This window comes from Phocoena sinus, chromosome 6, assembly GCF_008692025.1.
Source record: "Phocoena sinus isolate mPhoSin1 chromosome 6, mPhoSin1.pri, whole genome shotgun sequence".
In the NCBI taxonomy this organism is placed as follows: Eukaryota; Metazoa; Chordata; class Mammalia; order Artiodactyla; family Phocoenidae; genus Phocoena; species Phocoena sinus.
In genome coordinates, this window is record NC_045768.1 from 47,687,215 (window position 1) to 47,708,997 (window position 21,783).

At 38.1% G+C, this 21,783-nt stretch overlaps 1 protein-coding gene and 1 long non-coding RNA gene across 3 annotated transcripts in view; one reads left to right on the forward strand and one right to left on the reverse strand.

Annotated features, from left to right (window-relative positions):
• LOC116756137 overlaps nucleotides 1-21,783 on the forward strand; it is a 139,081-nt gene that overhangs the window by 95,835 nt on the left and 21,463 nt on the right. The window lies entirely within an intron of this gene.
• The window catches only part of GDA (guanine deaminase), a 126,212-nt gene that overhangs the window by 11,277 nt on the left and 93,152 nt on the right, over nucleotides 1-21,783 (reverse strand). The window contains exon 11 of the mRNA XM_032636416.1: nucleotides 1,190-1,336. Within this exon, the coding sequence (XP_032492307.1) occupies nucleotides 1,190-1,336 (147 nt within the window). The remainder of the gene's footprint in view (nucleotides 1-1,189; nucleotides 1,337-21,783) is intronic.

Below are 21,783 nucleotides of genomic sequence, written 5' to 3' on the forward strand. Positions count from 1 at the left end.
GAAAATCAGATGGCAGGACAACTCAGATGTGAAAATGGGGGTGGGGTAGGGAGTGTCACACTTGTTTAAAGAACAGAACTTTTAAAACTTGGAACTTTAGAAAATGAAATTATAAGACTGGGGGAAATGCAAAGCGCATGACCTTTGCTTTCTTTCTTGAAATGTTCTTTATGGCATTCATCATAGCCCAGAACATTCAGAGAAGAGCCAGGAAGTTTCTCTTCCCAGGATACCCTGGCCTCCATCATACTTCATTTATAAGATCTAGGGTATATATCATAAATATAAAAATGTTAAAATATATTAAAAATATACACCTGTCTTAAGATCTATGTTTTTCTCACTAACTACCTAAGGTTTCATGATATGTTCACTATCATCCATCCAGATTATACTATAATACTTAAAGTGACAGAAAGCAATACAGTTACCACTTTCTATTTTTTCAGTAAAACTACAGTTACATGTGAGAACTGGGAAAAGGTGATGAACAATATTTGCATATCAACTGTACTTCTCCATCTTTCTCCTTTGAAAGAGGCTTGGGTAATTAGTGTACTTAAGTAGATAAACAAAATACATAGTCTAAGCCAAGATTTATACAGGAAGATATTGCAGTGGAAGGTGGTGGGTAACAGCCTGCACTCTCACATCAGATTTTCTGGATTCAAATCATGGCACACTGCAGCTTGACAGGTGTGTAAGCCTCACTCAGGTACCTTGTTGGTAAAATGGAATTAATAGTGGTTCTGAGGATTAAATAACAGCATCCATAAAGCATGTTGCATAGTGCCTATCACATGGTAAGGGCCCAATAAGTCTTGGCCATTATTATTATTATTACTACTTAGGCCAATAGAGAGCATGTTACTTGACTCAGTGGAAAAAAACTGATTATTTTAAAGAACTCGTATGCATGTGACCAATGCAAGTATCCATTAAAACAATTAATATGATAATTGCATACTGAACATCTCTTCTGCCAAAAACAGGGAACTTGCTTAAAGAATGATGCCTCCACCACATGCTTGAACATGTACTTGCTAAGTTTTGGTTATATTATATGAGATGCAACAGTCATGAATATGGGGGTGCCTGCTGATGCCACTATCACGAGCCTTCACACTGCAGCAAAGGACACATTGGCATGGTTGTATGTACATGGTATGAGAAATAAAATGCTCATTACCTTGGCTGCCTCCAAGAGTAGCTAGTCTGAAGACCTCTTTGAGGGTGAGGCTTTTCGCATTTATCTTATTAACCGAAAGCATGTTGGAAACCATCACTGCTCTTCTGATTGCATCAAGCATGGAAGATGAATAACCACCAGCCACATCTGTGGTAGATAAAATAAAGCCAAAACAGTAACTTTATGAGATAAATGGAATGTTAGGTATATAGGATTTTTCCTGTTTTTAATGACAGATATTCACTCTTCAATATACTTCAAAGAAAAGATCTTATCTATAAACACAGAATAGATACAGACTAACATTTAAAGGAGTTCAAAACCTGCAGTTAGTATCAAATGTATACTTGTATTAGTTTTCTAGGGCTACTGCAACAAATTACCACAGATGTGGTAGTTTAAAACAGCAGAAATTCATTCTCACACAGTTTTGGAGGGCAGAAGTCTTAAAGTGTTGGCAGGGCCACCAACCCTACAAAGGCTCTAGGGAAGAATCTTTTCTAGTTTCGTCCAGTTTCTCGCAGCTCCTGGCGTTCCTCGGCTTGTGGCAGTATAACTCCAATGTCTGCCTCCATCTTCAAATGGACTTCTTCCCTCTGTGTCTTTATGTACCTCTCATTGTCTGTCTCTTATAAGGACATTCGTTACTGGATTCACCTTAATTCAGAATGACTTCATCTTGAGATCCTTACCTTAATAACATCTGCAAAGACCTTTATTCCAAATAAGGCTACATTTACATGTTTGTGTTAGACATCTCTTTTGGGGGGAGGTGGTAGGGTGAGCACAGTTCAACCCAGTACAATGCCCAAATGTTTAATAAAGCTAAGAGAAAAAACATCTCGGAATATTCCCTAAACTCAAGTAAATAAAAATAATGTAAAATAATCTCACAGCTCTATGCTCTAAAAATTTGACCTATTTTAATTCTGATGAGAACTTTGAGAATTAAAAGGCTACTTTACATTTTTTTCAGGGAGAGCTTTTAGAATGACCTATATATTCTGGAAAATTGGTGTAATAAATGAGCAATGCTGATATAGACAGCTTTATATTTGTCCCTGGCATCATTAGATGAGGAATGAGATCTTTATAGTGATTTAAATAAGTCCCTAATCATAATTAAATTGAAATACTACCTTTGACAAGAATGAATATAGAAGTTATTTAATGAGTTTGTATAAATAAATGTCAAGTAAGTTTACATGTTTTATTAGAGGAAAAGTACATCTATAGCTTATAAAATACACTTTATATTTCAAGGGTTCCTTCTGTCATGTCTAGGAAGACATATATAATTGTTAGTGCCTATATATATTGCAAAGATAAAAAATAATAGCCTATTAAATAATAATCCTAGATTGCAGTTTAATTTTATGTTCAACTGCCTTACATGTCTTTAGATAAACTTGTATGATTTTTTAAAAATACTTTTCTTTAGCCAGAATAGTATTGCCAGAAGATCATCCAGTTCCTTGACAACTTTTACTCATCGACTTAGCTGGTCCACTTTAATATACAGTAACCATCAATTAGCCTTTCATTTTATCATAGCATCAAACTAAGAAAACAAATGCAATTTGGGAATAATGCACATTAAGCTTTGAAATACTTTGTCTACTGATTATTACCAGAACAAAGAAAATGTTCAGTCTAAAAGCAGAATAAAATGCTATCACTGCATGGTATGGAAATATGTAAAGATTGAATATATATTTCAAAATATGTGGGTGAAGAGTGGAAGGAAACAGAAAAACAAAAGCAATGCTCTTAGGATGGTGTGAACATGAAAGATTTAAATACTTGCAGTTATAAAAACAGGTTTTATAAAATATGACAGAAAGTAGTCTTTTCCTCAGTATCTAACCAGAACTATCCATTTACAAAGAATAAGGATAGATTAGGAAATAATGCTATGTAATTTCTTGAGAAAATTTTGAGAGCCATCTTATGTTGCTGGCTTATAAGATGACTTAATCATCCTTTATTCTTCTGGATGTTGTTAATGAAGTAGCTTCCAACATGGAACAATACTGGGCAGATGAAAGAATGAACCCCGGACCACACAAACGATGATATTTAGTCAGAACCATATGTGTAAGAGTCAAGCTTTTCTTCGAAGAATTTCCAGCATGATACTAACTTCCCGATCCCTGCCCTGCCCAGTGAGCTAAGCCTGGGAGGTTTCTTCTTTCCTCCACAGCACATGTAATGTAGGTAGAATCCGCGCTTTATCTGTAACAAGAGGCAGAGTGATAGGCTGGAAAAAGAAACGGTGAACTTCCACATTTTACCGACCTGGTTTTAAACTGTGGATTTGGACTGGTTTTTGCTTTGTTGACCTTTGATTCTTACTCAGTACTTATGACCCTCAATTTTCTCAGAAAATAGAAATAACATCATTTATCTTAACAGTTGCTGAGAAAATCCAGTTAAATAATATAAGTGCTGGGGAATGAGGACCAAAGGGTAGAGACTGCATGGGAGAATGGTGGAGGGAAGAAAATGGGTGCTTTTTCTCAGAAAATCTGTTCCCTAACCCCATGCCACCTCTACTATCATGAAAAAGAGTGGAACTATCACTTCCTTGCCAGAGTCAAAATAAGGATATTATTTATTACAAGAAGAAGCTAAGAAAACTGTGTTAGAGTAAAATCTTGAGCAAGAGGGCAATAGAAAAATAAAAGGAAGTAATTTTACATGTGTGTGTTCATCTTATGCATTCATCCATTTACTGACAGATTTACTAAGCACCTTCTTTGTGCCTGATTTATTTAAGCACTCATAAATGAAAGTTACAGGTTCCACATGAGCTTACTATCTAGTGGAGGAGGAGGAAAAGAGACATAAACAAACAAATATTAACTATAAACTGTGTTCAGTTAGTGATAAAGAAAATGGAGGTAGAAAGCCCATTTATTTACTTATTGTCAAATAGGTAAATAAACAAATTTTATTAGAGTAATTATTTTTTCTTCAACATCTTTATTGGAGTATAATTGCTATACAATGTTATATTAGTTTCTGCTGTACAACAAAGTAAATCAGCTATATGCACACACATATCCCCATATCCCCTCCCTCTTAAGCCTCCCTCCCACCCTCCTTATCCCACCCCTCTAGTTGGTCACAAAGCACCGAGCTGATCTCCCTGTGCCATGCAGTTGCTTCCCACTAGCTATCTATTTTACACTTGGTAGTGTATATATATCAATGCTACTCTCTCACTTTGTCCCAGCTTACCCTTCCCCCCATGTCCTCAAGTCCATTTTCTACATCTGCATCTTTATTCCTGTCCTGCCCCTAGGTTCTTCAGAACCATTTTTTTTTTTTAGATTTCATATATATGTGTTAGCATACGGTATTTGTTTTTCACTTTCTGACTTACTTCACACTGTATGACAGACTCTAGGTCCATCCACCTTACTACAAGTAACTCAATTTCGTTTCTTTTTATAGCTGAGTAATATTCCATTGTATATATGTGCCACATCTTCTTTATCCATTCATCTGTCAGCAGACACTTAGGTTGCTTCCATGTCCTGGCTATTGTAAATAGTGCTGCAATGAACATTGTGGTACATGACTCTTTTTGAATTATGGTTTTCTCAGGGTATATGCCCAATAGTGGGATTGCTGGGTCATATGGTAGTTCTGTTTTTAATTTTTTAAGGACCCCCTCATACTGTTCTCCATAGTGGCTGAATCAATTTACATTCCCACCAACAGTGCAAGAGGGTTCCCTTTTCTCCACACCCTCTCCAGCATTTACTGTTTGTAGATTTTTTGATGATGACCATTCTGACTGGTGTGAGGTGATACCTCATTGTGGTTTTGATTTGCATTTCTTTAATGAGTAGTGATGTTGAGCATCCTTTCATGTGTTTGTTGGCAATCTGTATATCTTCTTTGGAGAAATGTCTACTTAGGTCTTGTGCCCGTTTTTGGATTGAGTTGTTTGGGTTTTTTTTTGATATTGAGCTGCATGAGCTGCTTGTATATTTTGGAGATTAATCCCTTGTCAGTTGCTTCGTTTGCAAAAATTTTCTTCCATTCTGAGGGTTGCCTTTTCATCCTGTTTATGGTTCCCTTTGCTGTACAAAAGCTTTTAAGTTTCATTCGGTCCCATTTGTTTGTTTTTGTTTTTATTTCCATTACTCTAGGAAGTGGGTCAAAAAGGATCTTGCTTTGATTTATGTCATAGTGTGTTCTGCCTGTGTTTTCCTCTAAGAGTTTTATACTTTCTGGCCTTACATTTAGGTCTTTAATCCATTTTGAGTTTATTTTTGTGTATAGTGTTAGGAAGTATTCTAATCTCCTTCTTTTACATGTATCTGTCCACTTTTCCCAGCACCACTTATTGAAGAGACCGTCTTTTCTCCATTGTATATTCTTGCCTTCCATATCAAAGATAAGGTGACCACATGTGTGTGGATTTATCTTTCTATCGTGTTCCATTCATCTATATTTCTGTTTTTGTGCCAGTACCATGCTGTCTTGATTACTGTAGCTTTCTAGTATAGTCTGAAGACGGGGAGCCTGATTTCTCCAGCTCTGATTTGTTTCTCAAGATTGCTTTGGCTATTTGGGTATTTTGTGTTTCCATACAAATTGTGAAATTTTTTATTCTAGTTCTGTGAAAAATGCCATTGGTAATTTGATAGGGATTGCACTGAATCTGTAGATTGCTTTGGGTAGTAGAGTCATTTTCACAATATTGATTCTTGCAATCCAAGAACTTGGTATATCTCTCCATCTGTTTGAATCATCTTTAATTTCTTTCATCAGTGTCTTACAGTTTTCTGTATACAGGTCTTTTGTCTGCCTAGGTAGGTTTATTTCAAGGTATTTTATTCTTTTTGTTGCAATAGTAAATGGGAGTGTATTCTTAATTTCCTTTTCAGAGTTTTCATCATTAGTGTATAGGAATGCAAGAGATTTCTGTGCATTAATTTTGTATCCTGCTACTTTACCAAATTCATTGATTAGCTCTAGTAGTTTTCTGGTAGCCTCTTTAGGATTCTCTATGTATAGTATCATGTCATCTGCAAACAGTGACAGCTTTACTTCTTCTTTTCTGATTTGGATTCCTTTTATTTCTTTTTCTTCTCTGATTGCTGTGGCTAAAACTTCCACAACTATGTTGAATAATAGTGGTGAGAGTGGGCAACCTTGTCTTGTTTCTGATCTTAGTGGAAATGGTTTCAGTTTTTCACCATTGAGGACGATGTTTGCTGTGGGTTTGTCATATATGGCCTTTATTATGTTGAGGAAAGTTCCCTCTCTGTCTACTTTTTGGAGGGTTTTTATCATAAATGGGTGTTGAATTTTGCTGAAAGCTTTCTCTGCATCTATTGAGATGATCATATGGTTTTTCTCCTTAAATTTGTTAATATGGTGTATCACGTTGATTGATTTGCGTATATTGAAGAATCCTAGCAATTCTGGGATAAACCCCACTTGATCATGGTGTATGATTCTTTTAATGTGCTGCTGGATTCTGTTTGCTAATATTTTGTTGAGGATTTTTGCATCTATGTTCATCAGTGATACTGGCCTGTAGTTTTCTTTCTTTGTGACATCTTTGTCTGGTGTTGGTATCAGGGTGATGGTGGCCTCGTAGAATGAGTTTGGTAGTGTTCCTCCTTCTGGCATATTTTGGAAGAGTTTGAGAAGGATAGGTGTTGGCTCTTCTCTAAATGTTTGATAGAATCTGCCTGTGAAGCCATCTGGTCCTGGGCTTTTGTTTGTTGGAAGATTTTTAATCACAGTTTCAATTTTAGTGCTTGTGATTGGTCTGTTTATATTTTCTATTTCTTCCTGGTTCAGTCTCCAAAAGTTGTGCTTTTCTAAGAAATTATCCATTTCCTCCAGGTTGTCCATTTTATTGGTGTATAGTTCCTTGTAGTAATCTCTCATGATCCTTTGTATTTCTGCAGTGTCAGGTGTTACTTCTGCTTTTTTATTTCTAGTTTGTTGATTTGAGTCTTCTCCCTTTTTTTCTTGGTGAGTATGACTAATGGCTTATCAAATTTGTTTATCTTCTCAAAGAACCAGCTTTTAATTTTATTGATCTTCGCTATTGTTTCCTTCTTTTTTGTTTCTGATATGATCTTTATGATTTTTTTCCTTCTGCTAACTTTGGGTTTTCTTTTGTTCTTCTTTCTCTAATTGCTTTAGGTGTAAGGTTAGGTTGTCTGAGATATTTCTTGTCTCTTAAGGTAGGGATATACTGCTAAAAACTTCCCTCTTAGAACTGCTTTTGCTGCATCCCACAGGTTTTGGGTCATCGTGTTTTCATTGTCATTTGTTTCTAGTTTTTTTTTTAATTTCCTCTTTGGTTTATTCAGTGATCACTTGGTTATTTACTAGTGTGGTATTTAGCCTCCAGTGTTTGTATTTTTTACAGATTTTTTCCTATAATTGATATCTAATCTCGTAGCATTGTGGTCAGAAAAGATACTTGATACGATTTCAATTTTCTTAAATTTACCAAGGCTAGATTTGCGACCCAGGATATGATCCATCCTGGAGAATGTTCCATGAGCACTTGAGAAGAAAGTGTATTCTGTTGTTTTTGGATGGAATGTCCTATAAATGTCAATTAAGTCCATCTTGTTTAATGTATCAATAAAAGCTTGTGTTTATTTTCATCTTGGATGATCTGTTCATTGGTGACTGTGGGGTGTTAAAGTCCCCAACTATGTTTGTGTTACTGTCAATTTCCCCTTTTATGGCTGTTAGCATTTGCCTTAAGTATTGAGGTGCTCCTATGTTGGGTGCATAAATATTTACAATTGTTATATCTTCTTCTTGGATTGATCTTTTGATCATTATATAGTGTTTTTCTTTGTCTCTTTTAATAGTCTTTATTTTGAAGTCTTTTTTGTCTGATAAGAGAATTGCTACTTCAGTTTTCTTTTGATTTCCATTTGCATGGAATATCTTTTTCCATCCCCTCATTTGCAGTGCGTATGTGTCCCTAGGTCTGAAGTGGGTCTCTTTTAGACAGCATATATATGGGTCTTGTTTTGGTATCCATTCAGCGGTCTGTGTCTTCTGGTTGGAGCATTTAATCCATTTACATTTAAGGTAATTATCAATATATATGTTCCTATTACCACTTTCTTAATTGTTTTTGGTTTTTGTTTGTTTGGGGTTTTTTTGCGGTATGCGGGCCTCTCACTGTTGTGGCCTCTCCCGTTGCGGATCACAGGATCCAGATGCGCAGGCTCAGCGGCCATGGCTCATGGGCCCAGCCGCTCCACAGCATGTGGGATCTTCCCAGACTGGGGCACAAACCCGTGTCCCCTGCATTGGCAGGCAGACTCTCAGCCACTGCGCCACCAGGGAAGCCCTTGGGTTTGTTTTTGTAGGTCTTTTCCTTCTCTTGTGTTTCCTGCCTAGAAAAGTTCCTTTAGCATTTGTTGTAAAACTGGTTTGGTGGTGCTAAATTCTCTTAGCTTTTGCTTGTCTGTAAAGCTTTTAATTTCTCCATCAAATCTGAATGAGATCCTTTCTGGGGAATATTGGTTGTAGGTTTTCCCCTTTCATCACTTTAAATATGTCCTACCACTCCCTTCTGGCTTGCAGAGTTTCTGCTGAAAAATCAGCTGTTAGGCTTATGGGATTCCCTTGTATATTATTTTTTGCTTTTCCCTTGCTGCTTTTAATATTTTTTTCTTTGTATTTAATTTTTGATAGTTTGATTAATATGTGTCTTGGCATGTTTCTCCTTGGATTTATCCTGTATGGGACTCTCTGCACTTCCTGGAGTTGACTATTTCTTTTCCCATATTAGGGAAGTTTTCAACTATAATCTTTTCATATATTTTCTCAGTCCCTTTCTTTTTCTCCTCTTTTTCTGGGACCCATAGAATTCAAATTTTGGTGCATTTAGTGTTGTCCCAGACGTCTCTGAGACTGTCCACAATTCTTTTCATTCTTTTTTCTTTATTCTGCCCTGCAGTAGTTATTTCCACTCTTTTACCTTCCGGGTCACTTATCCGTTTCTCTTCCTCAGTTATTCTGCTATTGATTCCTTCTAGAGAATTTTTAATTTCATTTATTGTGTTGTTCATCACAACACAATGTTTGTTTGTTCTTTAGTTCATCTAGGTTCTTAAACGTTTCTTGTATTTTCTCCATTCTATTTGCAAGATTTTGGATCATCTTCACTATCATTACTCTGAATTCTTTTTCAGGTAGACTGCCTGTTTCCTCTTCATTTGTTTGGTCTGGTGGGTTTCTGCTTTGCTTCTTCATCTTCTGCGTATTCCTCTGTCTTCTCATTTTGCTTAACTGTGTTTGGGGTCTCCTTTTTGCTGGCTGCAGGTTAGTAGTTCCTGGTTTTTTGGTGTCTGCCCCCAGTTGGTAAGGTTGGTTCTGTTGGTTGTGTATGCTTCCTGGTGGAGGGGACTGGTGCCTGTGTTCCAGTCGATGAGGCTCGATCTTGTCTTTCTAGTGGGCAGGACTGCGTCTGGTCGTGTGTTTTGGGGTGTCTGTGACCTTATTATGATTTTAGGCAACCTCTATGCTAATGGGTGGCGTTGTGTTCTTACTAGTTGTTTTGCGTGGAGTGTCCAGCACTGGAGCTTGCTAGTTGTTGAGTGGAGCTGGGTCTTAACATTGAGACGGAGCTCTGGGAGAGCTCTCGTCAATTGATATTACATGGAGCTGTGAGGCCTCTGGTGGTCCAGTGTGCTGAACTCAGCTCTCCCACCTCAGAGGCCCAGGCCTGATATCTGGCTGGAGCACCATGACCCTGTTAGGCACACGGCTCAGAAGAAAAGTGAGAAGAGAGAGAGAGAGAGAGAGGGGAGAAGAAAAGAAAAGAAAAGAAAGTTATTAAAATAAAAATATATTAAAATTTAAGAAGTTTTAACGTTATAAAAAAGAGCAACCAAACCAATAAACAAATCCACCAATGATAACAAGCACTAAAAATTATACTAAGATAAACATAAAAATCAGAAATTAGTCTGACTCATACAGCAAAGCCCAAGTCTCCAGTTGCTCCCAAAGTCCACTGCCTCAGTTTTGGGATGATTTGTTGTCTATTCTGGCATTGCTCAGGTGTAGGGTACATCAAGTTGACTGTGGAGATTTAATCTGCTGCTCCTGAGGCTTCTGGGAGAGATCTCCCTTTCTCTTGTTTGTTTGCACAGCTCCTGAGGTTCAGGTTTGGATTTGGACCCGCGTCTGCCTGTACATCACCCTCTGGCGTCTGTTCTTCACCCAGACAGGAGGGGGTTAAAGGAGCGGCTCATTGGGGGGCTCTGGCTCACTCAGGCCGGGGGGAGGGAGGGGTATGGAATGTGGGGCGAGCTTGTGGTGGCAGAAGCCAGCATGACGTTGCACCAGCCTGAGGCGCACTGTGCATTCTCCCGGGGAAGTTGTCCCTGGATCACAGGAACCTGGCAGTGGCAGGTTGCACCAACTCCCAGGAGGGGAGGTGTGGACAGTGACCTGTGCTTGCACACAGGATTCCTGGTGTCTGCAGCAGCAGCCTTAGCATTTCATGCCCATCACTGGTGTCCATGCTGATAGCCGCAGCTTGCACCCATCTCTGGAGCTCATTTAGGGGGTGCTCTGCCTTCTGTGGGCAGACAGGGAAGGAATCCCCTCTCCTTACACACCCTAAAACAATGGTCTCTTGCCTCTTAGGCAGGTCCAGACATTTTCCCCAACTCCCTCCCAGCTTGCTGTGTCGCACTAGCACTCTCAGGCTGTGTTCACACAGCCAACCCCAGTCCTCTCCCTGGGGTCTGACCTCCAAAGCCCAAGCCCCACCAGCCCCGGCGGGTGAGCAGACAAGCCCTCATGCTGGTGAGTGCCAGTCGGCATGGATCCTCTGTGCGGGAATCTCTCCGCTTTGCCCTCTGCACCCCTGTTGCTGCGCTCTCCTCCGTGGCTCCAAAGCTTCCCCCTGCCCAACCCCCCCATCTCCTCCAGTTAAGGGGCTTCCTAGTGTGTGGAAGCTCTTCCTCCTTCACAGTTCCCTCCCAGAGGTGCAGGTCCTGTCCCTATTCTTTTGTCTCTGGTTTTTCTTTTTTTTTTTGCCCTACCCAGGTACATGGGGATTTTCTTGCCTTTTGGGAAGTCTGAGGTCTTCTGCCAGCATTCAGTAGGTGCTCTGTAGGAGTTGTTCCACATGTAGGTGTATTTTTGATGTATTTGTGGGGAGGAAACTGATCTCCACGTCTTACTCCTCCACCATCTTGAATGTTCTCCAGAAAGCCCATTTAGACAGGATAGTCAGAGAAAACCTTGTTAAGTCAATGACATTTAAACATGGACAAAAACGAGAACTCAGCCATGTTTAGAGAGACGTAAAGGGTATTCCAGGCTGAGGAACAGAAGGCACAAAGGTCTTTTGACGGAAGGGAGTGTGATTCATAGAGGGGATTAAAAGATAGCACTGTAGGGAGGAGAGAGTAGTGCGAGGTGAGGCTGGGAGATGGAGAGGTGTCACAGCATGCAGAACTTTGTGGCCTTGTAAAGAGGTTTGCATATTCAAAATCCCACTGAAGGTGGTAATCAGGAGGGAGTGAAATGGTCATATTTTCATTGCGATACTTTTTTTTTTTTTGCTGTACGCGGGCCTCTCACTGTTGTGGCCTCTCCTGTTGCAGAGCACAGGCTCTGGACGTGCAGGCTCAGCGGCCATGGCTCACGGGCCCAGCCGCTCCGCGGCATGTGGGATCCTCCCAGACCGGGGCACGAACCCGTGTCCCCCACATCGGCAGGCGGACTCTCAACCACTACGCCACCAGGGAAGCCCTCATTGCGATACTTTTGAAGAGAGGAGACTGTATTAGAAGGCCCCAGGATGAATATGAGACTGATTAGGAACCTAATGCAGGAGTTCAGGCAGCTTGCATCAGGTGGTGGTAGCTGATATGGGAAAAGAGGATGGATTCAGGAGATATTAAGAAGTCATGAGGCTGGATATTGTACTGGCTTAAACATGGGGAAGAGGTGAGGGAGAAGGTCCCCAAAACAATGCCCAAGGTTTTACTTTGAGAAATTGAATTCTCTGAGAAGGAGAGGCATTTAAGAGAACCAGGCTTAAATGTGTTTGAGGGTATAATGAAGTTTGCGGATTCTATGAGGAGGGGTCAAAGATAAAGGAGAAAGTAAGCAATTGAAAATACAGGTTTGGAATTCAAAGAGGAGTCTGGGCTGGATATAAAAATCTGAGTCATCTGCATATATGTAATCATGTAAAGCCATGATTGTAGATGATAACTCCTAAGAAGAAAGTGAAGAGGAGAGAGCCTAGGACTGAGCCTTGAGGAAAGCTTTTGAATAGCCAGGAAGAGAAGGGACCTTTAGCAAAGATGAGGAAGGGCAGGCAAGAGAGGAAGAAGAGAACCTAAAACAGTGTGGTTTCACTGAATCCAAGGTAAGATTGTTGGGACAAGGAGAAGTCCAGTGTGTTAAGGACAGACTGGTGTCCTTTGGAGTTGGCAGCAAAAGAGATCACAGTGGTAACAGCTCAGGGGAGAAAGGACAAGGTTCGTTACTATGGAGGGTGGTAAGAAGCCAGGCTGAAGTGGGTGGAGGAATGAAAGAGTGCCTAGGAAGTGGTAGCAGTGTGGGTACCCACCCATCAAAGAGGTTTTGCTGTGAAGGGGAACAGAGAGGTGGGGCAGGAGCCAGTAGAGGATGTCTAATTAAGAGAGAGGTTTTCTTCATGTCTTTGCTTAAAAGATCAGGAGATACTAGAGAATGTTTGTATCCTGAAGGAATGATCCAGTAGGGAGGAGATAACAATGATGCAGGAGAGTTAGTGACCAGTGGAATAAATTTATTGAGATCATGGGAGAGGAGAAAGTACAGAACACACCTCAGAGTATTTTAGTTTTTGCCTTAGATTTGAAGAGAAATTTTTTTCAGCTATAGCAAGGAAGAGAAGAGAAAATGGAAGCAGATGGAGGAATGTATGTAAATTTGGTGGTGGGGAACATGTAGGTAGGGCTTCTGATTGTTCTATTTTCTCAAAGACTTATGAGATAAGGCCATTAGCTGGAAGTGAGGAGGGTATGATTTGGGATTAAGAGTTTAGGAAGAAATGACATAAGTCTGTCTTGGAATATGGGGACATATTAGAGGAACATAATTGTCTATTTGGATAGGGCCAAGGGCCACTTAGGATTTGAGAGCAACATTTAAAATGAAACCACTAGAAAATTTTTTTCCAGCAACATCCAGCTACTCAGCTGTAAACACTGAGAAGGGGAATAGTTGAGACAACTAAGGGGGTTGGGCTTTTCGAAAGTGAATACAAAGAAAACAAGAGGGACATGAGAAACGAGGAAGTTCCAAGGGAATGATTATAGTGAGTACTCTGGCATCTAAGATACTTAAATTAGGAAGGGAATAATGGATTGTGAAAAAGCATGTAAACATTGGACTGGAATCTACAAGTTCATCAAAGAATGCTGCTTTGGGATTAATTGAAGTAAGTTAGAAGGATAGGAATTTGTCCCCAGAAAGTGGAACCCTGGCTCCATATATGTTGTTTTGATGAATTTGTAGGTCTTGTTGATATAAAGTTGTTCCTTTTTTTTTTTCAGGCTACTGTTTTTTTGGTAATTTGTTGTGTCCTTTTTTTCCTGAGATAAAGAATTTTATACACTTATAATTTTGCTCCCACTTGCCAAATATATCTTCATCCTCTCAACCTTACACATAAACCACAACTTTTCAGTTTCTGTTAAGAAAATCAGAAAGTAGAATAATTTTTAGTACTTGGAAAGTTCTTCTTGCAGCCTGTATATTATTTTAAAATTTTATGATAAAATATTGAAGACGTTCAAATGAGATAGGGGAAATACCAAAACAGAAGGACCTGACATGCAGTTTCAAAAATAGCATCATACATACACACTACTATATATAAAATAGATAACTAATAAGGACCTACTGTATAGCAAAGGGAACTCTACTCAATGCTCTAATAGCCTATATGGGAAAAGAATCTGAAAAAGTGGATATATGTATATGTATAACTGATTCACTTTGCTGTACACCTCAAACAAGCACAACATTGTAAATCAACTATACTCCAATAAAATTTTTTTTTAAAAAGCATCATATATTCAGGTCCCAGGAACCTCTGCCCAAACAGAGGGAAACACCTTCTTGATTTATGTTGCCATTTTGATTTATTTAAACGTTTTGTTGTTGTTGTTTATTAAGACTTTGTTTTTAGAGCAGTTTAAGACTCATAGTCGGATAGTTTTTTAAAAAGGATATTACTTTTAACATTGTGTGTATTCTCTCTTGAAATACATTGAGTTTTACTATCATTTTTTAAACTCCTTTACAGTTTTTTCTTGTTCCTGTTTTAAATGATTTTAGCCTTCCCTGACATCCTGTTGTACCATTACTCCTCTATACCATGACCCTTCATTTTGCCTCATCACTCATTGAATGATAAAGATTTTCAACTAATTTCTTCAAAGGGTTCATGGGGAGAATATTTTCCAAACCTTTGTACATCTGAGAATTTTGTTGCCTTCACACATGAGGGAGAATAACAACTACTTTGTCTCCAAACTCCTGTTCTTGATATTTTGTGGGCCAACAAAAACAACTGCAACCAAATTGGTTTTTGTTTTATTGATAACTGACTTTTCCCCTGCCTCAATGTTTTAGAACTTTTTTCTTTTTCTTTATAATTCAAATATTTTGCCATAATGAGTTCAATTATGGTTTAGCCTAGAACAGGGTAAGTTCCTGCAATATGACTCTTGGTTCTTTCTTAACCTCAGAAAAGATTTATCCTTCAGAGCTCTTATTATTGCTTCTGTTCCATTAGTTCTGGAACCTCGGTCAGGAAAATCTCATGTGCTGGTGCTGTGCTCTCTGCCCTCCATGTGGATCATGCTCAAACACCCCCTTTGATCTTTGGTCAACTTTGTTTTCCACACCACCGATTTAATTTTCTGCAACAATAATTCTACATCTCATAGCTTTCTATATGGCTTGTTTCTTGTTTTTTAACTGAAGGATAATTAAGATATCATAAAATGCACAGAACTTGTGTTCAGTGTGATGCATGTTAACAATTGTATATAGGCATTTAACTACCTTTCAAGAAAACAAGATATTAAACATTTCCATCACTCCAGCAAGGTCCCTTATGGCCCTTTCCAGTCAATTCCCCTCCCCACACCCACCCCCAAGCCTTGGCAACCACTTTCTGATTTCTGTCATTGTAGGTTAGCTCTGTTGATCCCTGGATTTCATACGAAGGGAACAAACCATACAGTTGTGTGCTCTTTTGTCCCTGGCTTTATTCACTTAACAAAATTAATTTTAAATTAATTAATTTTAAAAATTATTTTGTTGAAGTATAGTTGATTTACAATGTGTTAATTTCTGCTATACAGCAAAGTAATTCAGTTTACACATATATATATATTGTTTTTCATATTCTTTCCTATTATGGTTTATCACAGGATATTGAGTAGAGTTCCCTGTGCTTTACACTACAAACTTGTTGTTTATCCATTCTAAATGTAATAGTTTGCATCTACTAACCCCAAACTCCCAGTCCATCCCTCTCCCTCCCACCCTCCTCAGCAACCACAAGTCTGTTCTCTATGTCTGTGAGTCTGTTTCTGTTTTGTAGATAGGTTCATTTGTATCATATTTTAGATTCCACACATAAGTGATATCATATGGTATTTGTCTTTCTCCTTCTGACTTACTTCACTTGGTATGATAATCTCTAGATAATACCAAATGACATTATTTCAGTCTTTTTTATGGCTGAATTGTATTCCATTGTATATATGTACCACATCTTCTTTATCCATTCATCTGTCGATGGACTTTTAGGTTGCTTCCATGTCTTGGCTATTGTAAACAGCACTGCTATGAACATAGGGGTGCATGTATCTTTTCGAATTATAGTTTTACCTAGATATATGCCCAGGAGTGGGACTGCTGGATCATATGGCAACTCTATTTTTAGTTTTTTGAGAAACCTCCATACTGTTCTCCATAGTGGCTGCACTTTACATCCCTACCAATAGTGAAGGAAGGTTGCCTTTTCTCCACACCCTCTCCAGCATTTGTTGTTTGTATATTTTCTGATGATGCCCATTCTAACTGGTGTGAGGTGCTACCTCATTGTAGTTTTGATTTGCATTTCTCTAATAATTAGTGATGTTGAGTATCTTTTCATGTGCCTGTTGGTCATCTTTATGTCTTCTTTGGAGAAATGTCTATTAAGGTCTTCTGCCCATATTTTGATTGGGTTGTTTGTTTTTGTGTGTGTGTTGTTGAGTTGTATGAGCTGTTTATATATTTTGGAAATTAAGCCCTTGTTGGTAGCATCATTTGCAAATGTTTTCTCCCAGTCCATATGTTGTCTTTTCATTGTGTTGATGGTTTTGATTGCTGTACAAAAGCTTGTAAGTTTGATTAGGTCCCATTTGTTTATTTTTACTTTTATTTTTCTTTTATTCCTATTGCCTTTTATTTTTATTGGCCTTGTTTTTATTTCTATTAATATTTGCTTTCTATTTCTATTGACTGACCTAAGAAAACATTGGTGCAACTTATGTCAGAGAATGTTTTGCCTATGTTCTCTTCTAGAAGTTTTATGGTGTCATGTCTTATATTTAAGTCTTTAAGCCATTTTGAGTTTATTTTTGTGTATGGTGTAAGGGTGTGTTCTAACTTCATTGGGTTACATGTGGCTGTCCAACTTTCCCAATACTACTTGGTGAAGAGACTGTATTTTTTCCATTTTATATTCTTGCCCCCTCTGCCAAAGATTAATTGACTGCAGGTGTGTGGGTTTATTTCTGTGCTTTCTTTTCTGTTCCATTGATACATATGTCTGTTTTTGTGCCAATACCATGCTGTTTTGATTACTGTAACTTTGTAGTATTGTCTGGAGTCTGGGAGGGTTATGCCTCCTCTTTTGTTCTTCTTCCTCAGGATTGTTTGGCAGTTCTGGGTCTTTTATGGTTCCATATAAATTTTAGGATTATTTGTTTTAGTTATGTGAAAAATGTCATGGGTAATTTGATAGGGATCACAAATTTTAAATTTTAAATCTGTAGATTGCTTTGGGTAGTATGGCCATTTTAACAATATTAATTCTTCCAATCCAAGAGCATGGGATATCTTTCCATTTCTTTGAATCATCTTCAATTTCCTTTATTAATGTTTTATCATTCTCAGCATGTAAGTCTTTCACCTTCTTGGTCAGGTTTATTCCTAAGTATTTTATTTTTTTGATGGAATTTTAAAAGGGATTTTTTTTTACATTCCCTTTCTCTTATTTTGAGTATGAAGAAACACAACTGATTTCTTTAAGTTGATCTTGTATCCTGCTACCTTGCTGAATTTATCAGTTCTATTAGTTTTTGTGTGGAATCTTAAGGGTTTTCTCTATATAATATCTTGTCATCTGCATGTAATGACAATTTTACCTCTTCCCTTACAATTTTTATACCTTTTACTTCTTTTTCTTGTCTGATTGCTGTGGCTAGGACTTCGAATACTGTGTTGAATAGAAGTGGTGAGAGTGGGCATCCTGTCTTGTTCCAGATTTTAGTGGGAAAGCTTTCAGTGTTTCACCATTGAGTATTATATTGGCTGTGGGTTTGTCATAAATAGCTTTTATTATGTTGAGATATGTTCCCTCTCTACCCACCTTGGTAAGAGTTTTTATCATGAATGGATGTTGAATTTTATCAAATGCTTTTTCTGCATCTTTTGAGATCATCATGTGATTTTTGTCTTTACTTTTGTAGATGTGGTGTATCACTTTGATTGATTTGTGTATGTTGAACCATCCTTGTGATCCTGGGATAAATACAACTTGGTCGTGGTGTATGATCTCTTTTATGTGTTGTTAGATTTGGTTTGCTAATATTTTGCTGAAAATTTTTGCGTCTATATTCATCAAAGATATTGGCCTGTAATTTTCTATTTTGGTGGTGTCTTTGTCTGGTTTTGCTCTCAGGTGGCTTCACAGAATGTCTTTGAGAGTGTTCCCTCCTCTTCAATCTTTTGGAAGAGTTTGAGAAGGATTGGTATAAGTTCTTTGTATGTTTGGTAGATTTCGCCTGTGAAGCCATCTGGTCCTGGACTTTTGTATTATAGGGAGTTTTGTAAAATTACAGATTCTATTTCACTTCTAGTGATCGGTCTGTTCAAATTATCTATTTCTTCTTTATTCAGTTTTGGTGGGCTCTATGTTTCTAGAGACAAGTCCATTCTTCCAGGTTGTTGAATTTGTTGGCATATAATTATTCATAGTATTCTCTTATGGTTTTTTGTATTTCTGTGGTATTGGATTTTACTTCTCCTTTTTCATTTCTTATTTTGTTTATATGGGTTCCCTTTTCTTCCTGGTGAGCCTGGCCAGAGGTTTGTCAATTTTATTTACCCTTTTGAAGAACCAGCTCTTGGTTTTATTGATCTTTTTTTTCTAATTTTTAATCTCTATTTTATTTATTTCCTCTCTGATCTTTATTATTTCCTTCCTTCTGTTGACTTTAGCTTTTGTTCTTTTTCTAGTTCTTTTAGGTGGTAGGTTAGGTTGTTTGAGATTTTTCTTGTTTTCTGAGGAAGGTCTGTATTGATATGAACTACCCTCTAATAAACTGTTTTTGCAGCATCCCATAGATTTTATATGGTTATGTTTTCATTGTCATGTGCCTCAAGGTATTTTTTAATTTCCTCTTTGTATTCATTGTTGACCCACTGGTTTTTTAGTAGCATGTTGTTTAGTCTCCATGTAATCATTTTATTCTCATTTCTTTCCTCTGGTTGATTCCTAGTTTCATGTCATTGTGGTCAGAAAAGATGCTTGAAATAATTTCTACACACTTAAATTTATTGAGGCTTGTTTTGTGTCCTAGTATGTGGTAAATCCTAGAGAATGTTCCACGTGCACTTGAAAAGAATATGTATTGTTGTGGTTCTTTTTGGATGTAATGTCCTGAAGATATCAATTAAGTCTATTCTGTTGTATCATTCAGGATCTCAATGTGCCTTATTGATTTTCTGTCTAGAAGATCTGTCCATTGATGTGAGTAGAGTGTTAAAGTCTCTTACTATTATTGGATTCCCATCAGTTTTTCCCTTTATGTCTGTTACTATTTGTTTTATGTAGTTGGGTGCTCCTATCTGGGGTGCGTATATGTTGATAAGTGTAATATCCTCTTCTTGTATTGATCCTTCATTATATAGTGTCCTTCTTTTTCTTTACGGCCTTTGTTTTAAAGTCTATTTTGTATGATATTAGTATTGCAGTCCCCAAAAGATGAAATATCTTTTTCCATCCCCTGACTTTCTATCTATGTGTGTTCTTTGCCCTAAAGTGGGTCTCTTGTAAGCAACATATTGTAGGCACTTGTTTTTTTTAACTAATCTGCCACTCTGTGTCTTTTGATTGGAGCATTTAATCCATTGACATTTAACATAATTATTGATAGATATTCATTGCTATTTTAAGTCTTGTTTTCCAGTTGATTTTGTATATCTTCTTTGTCCCTTTTTTGTTTTTCCTTTTATGGTTTGATGATTTCCTTTTATATTACACTTGTGTTCTGGTTTTTGTGAATCTATTGTATGTTTTTTATTTGTTGTTACCACGTTGTTCAAGTATGTTAACCCCTTCCTATACATACTTGCTTTAGACTGATAATCATATAGGATCAAACACATTCTAAAAAAGAAAAGAATCTACATGTTCTTACTCTCCTACTCCACATTTTATGATTTTGATGTCCTCTTTTACATCTTCATGTTTATTTTTAGCTGTGTTGGGTCTTCATTTCTGCGTGAGGGCTTTCTCTAGTTGCAGCGAGTGGGGGCCACTCTTCCTTGCGGTGCGTGGGCCTCTCACTATCATGGCCTCTCTTGTTGTGGAGCACAGGCTCCAGACGCGCAGGCTCAGTAGTTGTGGCTCACGGGCCCAATTGCTCTGTGGTATGTGGGATCTTCCCAGACCAGGGCTCAAACCCGTGTCCCCTGCATTGGCAGGCAGATTCTCAACCACTGCACCACCAGGGAAGCCCCATGTTTATCTTTTTACTGTTCATTGTGGTTATCATCACTTTCACAAACATTTTTTGATTTTTTTTAAATCTGTATACTGGCTTATTTAAGTGACTTATTTCCAGTTGTGATTTTCTCTTTCCTATAGATTCTTGCTTCTTTTCTATTTAGAGAAGACCTTTCAATATTTCTTTTAGGATAGGTTTAGTATTGCTGTGGGGTTTTTTTTAGCTTTTGCTTGTCTTGAGAAATTCTTTGTCTCTCTTTCTGTTCTAAATGATAATCTTGCTGGGTAGAGTAACCCAGTTTGCAGATTTTTCCCTTTTAGGACTTTGAATATATCTTGCCACTACCTTCTGGCCTACAACATTTCTGTTGAGAAATCAGCTGATAGCCTTATGGGGGTTTCTTTATGATTAACTCTGTTTTTCTCTTGCTGCCTTTAGAATCCCCCTCTTTAACTTTTGCCATTTTAATTATAATATGTCTTGGTGTAGTCTGTTTGAGTTCATCTTGTTGGGGACGCCCTGTGCTTCTTGTACCTGCATATCTGTTTCCTTCTTTAGGTTTAGGAAGTTTCCAGCCATAATTTATTCAAATACACTTTCAATCCCCTTTTCTCTTTCTTCTTCTTCTGGAATCCCTATTATGCATAGATTTACACGCTTCACATTATTCCATGGGTCTCTTATATTGCTTTCATTTTTGTTTCATTTGGCTTTCTGTCTGCTGTTCTGTTTGAGTGATTTCCATTATTCTGTCTTCCAGATCACTTATTCCTTCTTCTGCATTATTCAATCTGGTATTCACTGCCTTTGGTTCAGCTTTCATCTCAACAAATGAGTTTTCTTGGCTCCTCTTTATAGTTTCTACTTCCCTTTTACAATAATCTGCTTTTCTATTGATAGCCTTTTTAAATTCCTTCTGGATTTTGATTTTCTCCTTTTTGAATTCAGTGTCTGTTAGGCTGGAGAGGTGTGGTTAATTGTTCTTTCAGGGGAATTCTCTTGATCTTTTAACTGGGAGTGGTTCCTCTGCTTCTTCATTTTTCTTACATTTATCTTACTCTATAAGTTTAGGAGAAACAATTATCTACTGTGGTCTTGGAGGGCTATTTTTATGTGGGAGCATCCCTAATTAGCCTGTGTAGGTTTAATATATTTGGTACAAGTGCTATTTTTAATATGGATGCCTGCTGCCTCTTTCCTCAGTGTGTACTGGCCATTATCCTCTTGATGAGGGGTTGTGACTGGTGTTGTGGTGATCAGAGCCAGTACTGGATGTTGAGTGGGGCCTCCTCTTTGCTCTGTGGTTGTCACAGCCTGTGGGGGCAGGGTCTGCTCCCTAGTTGTTGGAGTAGAAGCCTCTTATCCATTTCTGAGCTGTGGTGTGAGGTAAGCAGGGTTGGAGCACTCCCACTGGGAGAGGAACCACGGAGTATTCCTTCACCAAAGCTGTCCACCTGGGAGTGCACTTTGATGTGTCACCTGTCACCCGTTGTACAGGCTCACAAAGTACACTGAGGTTAGCACTGCCCTTGGCTCTGCCTCCACCGT